The sequence below is a fragment of the Triticum urartu genome, chromosome 2A, assembly GCF_056163025.1.
Source record: "Triticum urartu cultivar PI428250 chromosome 2A, HENAU_Tu73, whole genome shotgun sequence".
NCBI classification, from domain to species: domain Eukaryota; kingdom Viridiplantae; phylum Streptophyta; class Magnoliopsida; order Poales; family Poaceae; genus Triticum; species Triticum urartu.
This window is the reverse complement of record NC_141874.1, coordinates 671,724,343-671,733,907: the sequence shown is the minus strand read 5'-3', so window position 1 is coordinate 671,733,907 and position 9,565 is coordinate 671,724,343. Positions and strand designations below refer to the sequence as shown.

General features: G+C 47.4%; 1 protein-coding gene across 1 annotated transcript; it reads right to left on the bottom strand.

Moving 5' to 3' along the window:
* Nucleotides 1–313: 313 nt before the first annotated feature.
* LOC125539629 (vacuolar cation/proton exchanger 1b) lies at nucleotides 314–4,658 on the bottom strand. The gene is made up of 11 exons (XM_048703127.2): nucleotides 4,256–4,658; nucleotides 2,483–2,550; nucleotides 2,344–2,372; nucleotides 2,055–2,251; nucleotides 1,732–1,953; nucleotides 1,512–1,643; nucleotides 1,264–1,380; nucleotides 1,110–1,163; nucleotides 909–1,025; nucleotides 680–770; nucleotides 314–591 (listed from the first exon to the last, which is right to left on the bottom strand). The coding sequence occupies exons 1-11, from the start codon at nucleotides 4,517–4,519 to the stop codon at nucleotides 575–577; spliced, it is 1,308 nt and encodes a 435-aa protein (XP_048559084.1). The 5' UTR covers nucleotides 4,520–4,658; the 3' UTR covers nucleotides 314–574.
* Between the last annotated feature and the right edge of the window lie 4,907 nt (nucleotides 4,659–9,565).

The window sequence follows — 9,565 nt, the reverse complement described above, 5'->3', positions numbered from 1 at the left end:
GTGCGCTTGGAGGATTTTGCTCAAGAAGCCCCTACTACACACACACACGGTCTAGTCGACGGAACATGCACCGGACACTGGGACAGGGTGGTAGCGGTTGGCGCGAGATGTGATCTGTGGAGCTGCAAACGGCAGCACCCAGGCATTTCTCCTAGACGAACTCCCCTGGCGTTGATGGTTCGTTCCCCACCGCTCGACACGGTGGAGGCAAAGCAGTGTGTGTTTTTCACTGTGGCTGCTTGTCCTGCTTTTTTTTTTTTTGAATCATGCTTGTCCTGCTCCTGCCTTAATTACCTCCGTAGCTACCATAGCCTTTTAGGTGCACTAATGGATACATTAAACTCGATTAATTTACAGGCCTGCGATGACCATAAACACACCTGATTTAGCCAACACTAGTCTCGATCTACAATCTTACACGCAGGCAGGCAGGCCCTACTGCTTGGCTTAGCTGCTGCCTCATGCACGCTCATCTGCCCAGGGAGGTGCTCTACTACCTTCTTCTCTTATCTTCACGATCTGCAACTCAATCACCGGCACTCTGGACTAAGCCGATCTGCTAGGCTGAGCCAGATTAGTTGCTTCCGTCAGCTGTCATCGAAACATAACAAATGTTAAGAAACAATGAGTAGTTGCAGATGTGTTGAACAGAAAATGGGAGGGAGTGTACAACCCCTACCTGAACGTCGTCTCAGGACAAAAAAGCACACGCCGATCACGGCGTAGCAAAGGAGGAGAAGCAGTCCCTTCAGATAATGCGACGATCCGTCCTGCGCAACACACGAACAATTCCTTCACTGAATGAGTTGCTAAGTACAATGATGTTGACAGCAATGCCAGAAACACCGACAGAACATAGGTTGGCTCGACGCACGCACGTGGCAATGCGAAACAGAAACGTAAATTACCTGGAGGGTGAAGCTTGTCACTAATATTGCCAGGAACAAAGAACCGGTCTCTAGCAGGTTGAAATCAAGATCCATTGGAACCCCCATGACCCAAGCCACAAGGACACTCAGTGGCACCTACAACAGTTCAGTTCCATCAGGAAAGAGACAAAGGCAAGACCATATGAAGATAACAATGTCGAGAGGTCAGTTAATACAGACCACAAACATGGAAATCTGCGTAGCTGACCCCAGAGATACTCCGAGGGTGATGTCCTGTTACAACAACAACAAAATAGAACGGATTTCGTGTTACTTATCGCTCCACGGCATTTCAGTGAGTATGCACGGGTTCTGAACTTCTGATGCTACTTACCAGCTTGTTCTTAAAAGCAAATATTATTGCCCCAGCATGCTCTGCTGCATTCCCAACAATCGGAATCAAGATGATGCTAATGAAGCTCACTGATAGTTCCCAGGATTTTGAGGCCGCCTGCAAAATTTGTTCCCAAAAAAAATTTGTTACCTGCGCTGTAGGTTAGCTCAGAGTAAAATTACAGAGGAAGTTTCTTCAGAACTCCCATCCAAACTTGGCCAACATGAACATGGCATGGTGCTGCATACCTCAATTGTGCTCACGACATACTCCGACAGTAAGGCGGTTATCACAGTCATGACCGCTAGCCAAACCATCGCACTTGTAAATCCCAGTACCGCCTCATCTTCAGACACCAAATCATCACCATCATCTTCAACCTAATCATTTTGTCATTAAACAACTAGTTATATGCATGGTAATAATTTATTCTGGTATCTGATCAGCACTAAGCCAAATATTACACACCTCCTGTGGCTCAAAGAGCTGGCGATGCGTCTTCAGCTGGAAGTAAAGGTAGGCTCCATAGGCCAGGATCATGAGAACGCTGCACGCCCGGGATAGCACCAATCCTGAATCGTCGGAGTTTACTGCATGCTCACCAGCGCTTACTGCATACCTCAGCATCAGCGGCATCGATTGGCATAGCACACCAAGAATCAGAAGCCCTGTGCTGACATCTGCTTGCTTCTGCACAAATGAAAGCCATATCGTCGTTCATGCGTCATGACAAATTCGTGCAATCTTAAACAGCATAACAGTAGTACGAAGTAGATAGCCGAGTTGGTTACTCTGTCATATGGCTGCTCGACACCGAGGTTGGCAAGCCCACCAAAAAAGAGGGAGGTGCCGAGGACAAGCAGCAAGTTGGACAAGATGGAGCCGAGCAGGGAGCATTTCACCACCGTTATCTTGCCCTCCCTCAGGGCGAATAGCGCGATGATAACCTCGGTGACGTTGCCGAATGTCGCATTCAACAGTCCACCGACTGCAGTTCAGGTAGATAACCACATGACGTCCAAGTTGTAGGTTGGTTAGAAACTTAGAATGATTTGACGTTTCGAGATCAACAACTCTTACCAGTGGGACCGGTGTAGAAAGCGATCTGTCTGTGATCAATCAAAATAACACAAAGAACAGAGTGCAAGCTTTGTCAGCGACATAATAAAGAAGGTGACGCCGAACCGAACACGCTATGACGATGAGCAGAGAAGCTTACTCCGTCAGGAAACTGAGTCGCTCCGCAAGAGGAATTAGCCCGATTAAGCTAAGCACGAAGAGCCACACCTGCATGAGCTCAGCATTAGGAAAGATATAGCAAGTGTCCGAAAAGATGGACAAACGGTGAAGAATATTCGGGATCCATATGCTCTTCCTGTCCTATTGCTTTCAGCCTCGAAAATATCACTGTCCCTGTTTAATCGGCCAGATTTTTGAACATGGTACAGCTTGGAATATGTTGGTACAAACTAAAAACATAGGCAGTCCTCAGTCCTGGTGTGTCTCACGTGTTCTCTGCAGCACCGGCACGACAGTGAGAGCTGAGAAGACGTAGGAGTCACATGCCGGACTGAAACCTTTGGTAAAATGACAAGAGAAGGCGGTACTACAAGGGCATCAACCTCTGCTTTGTCCAGAGGAATCCCACAGTGGAAACGGCCCGTGTTCGTGTTTGAGCTGAGCTCTCGCCGATCAGCCGCAGGATTGTCTCAGAGAACTGCTAGCGCAGTGGAGCCTACGTACGGACAGGATTCACCTGATGACCACGTTGTTAACTTAGTAGAGTACTGCTAATCCTATATCATTGTTGCTGCATGTGCAGTGAGCCCAGGGGCGAGATTAATGGCTGCCATCGCTGGATGGATCATGGATGGATAATATACTACACTAGCAGTGGCATTAGGGAGGTGGATGTGAGGTGCAGAGGGGCATGGATGTTGATGGACCGACATGGGCGACATGGGTGGTGGTGGAGGGCAAGAATGTGCATGTGATTCGCAGAGCCGGGGCATATTAGTCGCGGCTTATTCCATCCCACGATTCCATCTGTAACGCGTCAATTTTGATTAGTGGTTGGGGTTTGAGGCCTAGCCCACATGCCGGTATGGGGTCACTCACATGTAAACAGCTCGTCGTAAATCAAATCTTTCTCCAAAATAATATGTAAATCAAATCACCATCATTCCATTCTTCTCATAAACATATACTAGTAGTAATTGCTGTGAATAGTTATGTTGGCGGTTTCTTTAATGGAAATCAATAAGAAAACTTAGTATGGGACTATGAATGCATTGGCCACAGCTCTAGCTCGCTCTCTCTCTCTCTCTCTCTCTCTTCACATGTTTGTGCAACGCCCTGTCGAACTATTAATCTAAGGACTAATAAGGTAATACTAAATGCAGGAGTTAGTTAGCGGTGGGCAGAGGAGAATAAGATATATTTTTATGGTGGTGATGAAAATGTTCAGGATGCTTGTTTTACAGTATGTTGTAGACAAGGCACATGCAGGTTTTACATAGAGCGGTTGATCAGAGAGCAAACCAATCGTCCCTAATTACGTCTGTTAGCTAGGCGTTCCTGGGTTGATGTGACAAAAGCAGAGGAGAATGCGAGATCTTTCTACGCGAAAAGGCACGGCACTGAAACCGATGTATGACCCTAATACTCATAGGGTGATGAAAATGTAATGTGTGTTTTATGTTGGATAGGCACATGTAAGCTTAACACACAACCACAGAGCAAACCAATTGCCCCTGCACATAACATATATGATCCGATCCAATTGCGATAACGGAGGAAGCAATCGGAATCAAAGAGGTTCGATCGATAAACAAGCAGAAAAGAGCAGCTAAGTTAACGACAGTACTACCAAACACTAGCTACGATTAGGTGAAACTGGGATAGATAAACACGGAAATCAGGTGGAAGCAGGCGCTGAAGGGCCGGTGAGATTGGAGGAGGAGGTTACAGGGAAGGAAAGAAGGGGGCGTACCTGGCCGAAGCGCATGTATCTGGCGACGACGGCGAGGAGGACGGCGGGGAAGAGGACGAAGAGCTTGGTGCCGAAGAGCACCTCCTGGAGGGTGGAGAGGAAGCCGCGGAGCGCGGCGCAGGGCACCTTGCGGACGAGCGAGGTGTCAGACTTCTTGCGGAGCGAGGAGGAGGACATGTTGTGCGCGGTGCGGCCCAGGTGCCGCATCTCCTTGCCGCCGGCCTCCAGCAGCGGCGCCGCCACCGCCACCGCGGAGGAGTCCATTCTCGCAGGCCGCGGGCAGGCTCGCTCGGCTGCGCTCTGTTTCTCTCGGCTGGCTTCCACCTCCTCAACAGCCCGGGCGGGGGCGGGGGCATGTATACCGTGTAGTGCAGGGGTTAGAAAAGGGGCAGGCAACGTGGCGTGCGGCGCCGCTGGTCCGTTAGCACGCCCTCCGCCTCGGTTGTGTGGCGGGGCGGGCCAGGCCAGGGTACCGCTCGGGATAGCCTAGGCCGGCCGAGGGGATCAGCCTGGCCGGTGGCCGCTGGTGCTGGAACCGGTACCGGGATGACGTGGATGGGGTAACAGCTCCCCCGCTAGCCTCGCCTAGATTCGTTGCCGCTCGGCACCCACCCACCCGCGTACGGCGCAGCATACAGCGAAGCGAATGTGTACGTACTACTACGTACGAGGGATGGGGGTGACGACGAGGAACGGGAAATACACAATCCTTGTTTTTCTCTCCTGGCGGCCGGAACCCTCCCTACCAGGAGAGGCCCTCTTTCAGCCCCCTCCGCCGACGCCCCCGGCCGTCGGTGATAGGGGGGGGTCATCGAATCCATGTGCATGAATCGTTTTTATCTTTTTGTAGTCTAGATTTTTAGGCTGTTTATCATCTTGGCTTCGGCGGCGACGATGACGGCACTGAATAAAGATTCTTCAGATTCTTCCCTAACGAGGCCATCGGTCCTACGGTTGGGGATGGATTTGGAAACCAGTCTGTTCAAGCAAAGATGGCGTGGCGGCGGCGACATCCTCGTGGTGGACCTGTGTCCTCGGGCTCCGCCGTTCCGACGGCGTTTGCTTCAACGCTGGCGCGGAGCTTGGGAGGTAGTCTAGGAGCAGATGCAGATTGTGGTCTGCATCGACGACATCTGAAAGACGGAACCGGTGCTGGGTTCGTGGTTCCTGGATGGCAGATATGATTTCCTTCTTCGTCGTCTTAGTCGTGATGGGGTGCCAGATTTGGAATTCGATAACGTGTCTGGGGTGTTGCCCCAGTCTGATTCGTTCAATGGCAATGGCTTCACTTTTGGTAAGTCATCTTGGAGGTCCGCAAAGCTGCATATCAGCGATGGAGGCGCGTCGAGCTCGGGTGAGGAGGTGATCCGTTATTCTTTTCTTCGGTGGCTATTGTGGTGGTGCCAGAGACAGGTGACAGGCGTTGGTGTCAATCTCAGAGATGTTCTGCTATATTTTTCAGTTTTGTCATATCAGTTCTTAACTTTGTTTTTATGATATAAATGAGACATGTATTACTATGAAAAAATACACAATTCCTTGGCGATGTGTGTCTAACAAAATACGGCAGCTCTGGCCTTTGATTTTTTTTTTTTTTTTTGCGTATGAGCTCTGGCCTTTGAATTGATGGTATATTTGGACATATCTTCTTGTGTATATAAAAAAGTACGGCAAAGCTAAGCGGTGGCTACGTACGTACGAGAGAGGTCGATGGGGACGAATGTCTTCTTTCTTTTTTAGCGACCAAGAGAGAGACAAAAACTCTGAAGCTACCGGGAAGCTTCCTCCTACCAGCTCGTGTTTTTCTTTAAAAGCAACCAGCTCGTGCTGGTGTGGCGTGTGCGTGCTGGTCTTGGTTTTTGCTCGGTTTGGGGCTCCCGGTTCGGCGTCAGCGCGCTGCTTGCGATCGTGCGCCTCTCCAAGGTCCAGAATCGGATGTTACTCGATTCGTGTGTGCGCGTGTGCCATCTGTGATCTGTGGCATCTCGTCATGGAGCTACAGTGCCATGCACACCTTTCCTCACTCGTCCCCAGCGAGGCCCGGAACAAAACCTCGAGAGGAAAAGTTTCCCCACGGCCGGTAAACATTGACGACCTGTTTGTTTGTGTCGCGGCTGGATTAAAAAGTAGCTGAGCTGGTAGACGGTGGGACGCAGGCACGCAGCTGGACGGTACAAGCACTGGAAACCAAAAAAACAAAAACAAAAACTAAAACAGTTGTTTGTCAATTGCATTTAGGACAACCGGTGAGCCAGTAGCTAGGGGTGAAAATCTGAAATGCTCTTATTTGCTGAGGATGTACTTTAAACAATGATTTTATACGATTTATTTGATTATGTTGGTCGAGGAATTGAGAGGGGGGGGGGGGGGGGGGAGGTTGGGGAGAAAAGGGCTGCAAGAACAGGGGCGGACCCATGTTGACGTTGAGTGGGGCCATGTTTTGAAAATCTTGTAGGACTAGCACAAATGCCTGTGCGTTGTAACGGGGGAGAAAAATGATGCATTGATTTAAGAAAAAGGCTAGTTTCGCCATTCACCAAAATGCCCATCAACGCGGCATATGCGTCCTGCATGTACGCTTTTATCATGTCATCATTTTCTTTAATTAGAGCTATGCATGTACTTTTTCTCATTTAATTTAATTAGAGCCATGCATGCTTTTTTTCTCATTTAATTTAATTAGAGCCAATCACATCATGCCAAGCCCACAAATCCTTCTAATTAGAGCCAATACAACATGGTTGCATCGTCCATGCCCCCTTCATTTTATGGAGTTTTCTCTCCTTTTGGTATGCTGTTTCCTCTCTTTCTTGGTTTTGGAGGTGACTTGCTGATATTTAAGACAACATGCAAATTCATATAAATTGGTGGGATTTGATATTAAAAATCAAGGTGGGACTATTAGATGGGGAACCCTTTAGTATGGCAGAAAAGCATGGTAGGTCGGTTGGCTTTGTCCTTCTATGTGGCCGGTGGCACATTTTTTTTCTCCTCCCAAAACGAAAAAAAACCCACAGATTAGTCTCAGGTTGGCTTTCTCCTTCAATGCGATGGATGGACTAAAAATATTGTAATCTAGGCGGCGGCCCAAGTCGAGGAAGCGCATGCATGGCCAATACGAACCTTTTTGACTACGAATTAGTACCACCTCGTGTATTTCACATAACGTAAGATCAGATGCCGGATGAAACTAAGAATACCTGTGCGTTGCAACAGAAGAAAATTACAATGATGCCTATCGATCAAGGTTGGCCGGGTCAAGGAATTATGTAGCAGAAGAATAATCTCTACTGACAAAAAAGGATGGAACATTTGAGGATCGTGTAGCGTGAACAACATTAAGTTTAGATTATTAGTTGTACTGACCAATTATGCATAATAGCTCAAATTTTCTGTGCAATAACACAATCTCCAAAATTGTAAAAAAAAACCTAACTAATTGGAGCAGCGGGTGCCAGATGATTGGAAGTTGTATCTAAGGCCATTGTGCGCTCATGTTTAAATTAGATGACGCAGCCAAAAGTGCTCAAGGCCACCACCAGCCATCATGCCGTCGCCGTGTCCAGCTTGCATATGAAATTCAGCTAGTAGTGGCCGCTGCTGCACGTACGTACTCTGCTCCGCTGCCCGACGCGCATAGCAGCTTCACTGACCTGCATGTTTGGCTTGGAGGCCGGCGATCGCTCGAAATCACAAAACAAAGCTCGCTAGCCCCAGGCCGTGCATGTCCCTCCCTCCCACACCCTGTCTTTATGTGGTCTCTTTTTTCTTTTTGAGTTGGACTTAATGGGTCTTTCTTGGCTTGTTGATTCTACTACAACTCACGTGTGTGTATATAAATTGGTGATATTTGATTTAAAGGAGCGAGGTGGGACTAATATATATTGGACCAGTTCTTTACTGCAATCTGAATATAGGCTGGCTGGCTATAGCCTTCGTGGCCTAACCCAGAGGTTGCGAGTTCGATACGCAGTTAAAACACATATATTTTCACCTTTTTTCGTCAAGGGGGCAGGAGTAGGCCCATCAAAGGAAGGTCGAGGCCCAGCCAGTTGAGCCGTTTCACCTTCCGACTATGTTTTCCCATCGCACGAAAAGACAACCAGAATTTCACTTGAATAGTACCACCTCATTAGATTAAAAAAAGTCTAAATAGTACAATCATTTAAGCGGGACGAAACCAAAAATACCACCTTGCTTTATTAGTAGGTATAGGTATAGGTATAGGTATAAATATTGATAGATAGATATAGATATAGACTAGGACAAATGCTCGTGCGTTGTAACGGGGCAGAAAACTGACCTATAATCAAATTTGGTGAGAACTGTATATGCAAATATAACGCCACGTGCTTCATACAAAGAAACTGCTAGTTCATGAAAATGTCCACCAGCACAGTATAATAATATCAGAACGATTTATTCAGGAATAAAAACAACTCACTGCAATAAACTAATGGAATCTTAGAATCCCATTGTGCAGTAGGACCCGGAGCCGTATGTGTGGCCAACAGTGTTTTTGGATTTGCTGGACTTTTAGTTTCAACTGTTGGAGCTCCCGCCGCACAAATCCGCAGGGGCACAAACCCGCCAAGCCCTGTCCGGTGTCTCGACTGCCACGCGATTTGCGAAGTAGTTGGATCACATATGAGGAAACAGTAAATTTGAATTTCAGTCGTTGATACTTGCTTTTTTTATTTGAAACCTGCTATTTTCTCATTCGCTTTTATCAAATTTATAGATAAAATTTGAAGACATTTTTCTGTCGATCATAGACGCAAAAATCATGATTTTATTGTTTGTGTGCTAAGTTTCAAGTGTTGAAACTTAACATTTAATTTTAAAATCCATCCAAACATATTTAAGATGGATCTTATTTGAAATCCCTCGTCATGAGAAATACGAATTCGGAAACAAAACTTAATTTAAACTTTTCATTTAAAAGATATAAAAGTTTGAAAACCGAAAGCCAGAAATAAAATCACATCTGAGGGACCGCGGCACAAATCCTCAACCGCTCTTGCCATATCTCTACTCCTAATGTCTCAGTTGGTAGGTCGTGTTCCGGGTTTAATTTTCGTCCCACCTCACCCGGTCTTTTTTGGTACTTCTTTGGTACTTCCTCCCACCTTCCTCTCAGCCGCGAAAAACTAAGGAAAACCCCTCGATCGAGTCCCGCACATGCCCAAACTCCCGTCGTTATTAACTGAAAGGATCGAAAATAAACCACGGATCCCACCTATCATGGTTTTTTTTCGTCACGGTTTTTTTTCGCTGGTTTTATTTCGTCCCACCTTGTACCCCGCTCCC

Excerpts from the sequence above, each read along its gene's own strand:
- LOC125539629 (XM_048703127.2), bottom strand. The coding sequence starts at position 4,519 with ATGGACTCCTCCGCGGTGGCGGTGGCGGCGCCGCTGCTGGAGGCCGGC. Across the intron at positions 2,373-2,482 it reads CGACTCAGTTTCCTGACGGA|ACAGATCGCTTTCTACACCG; the intron begins GTAAGCTTCTCT and ends GATTGATCACAG. Across the intron at positions 1,381-1,511 it reads ATGTCGTGAGCACAATTGAG|GCGGCCTCAAAATCCTGGGA; the intron begins GTATGCAGCACC and ends CAAATTTTGCAG.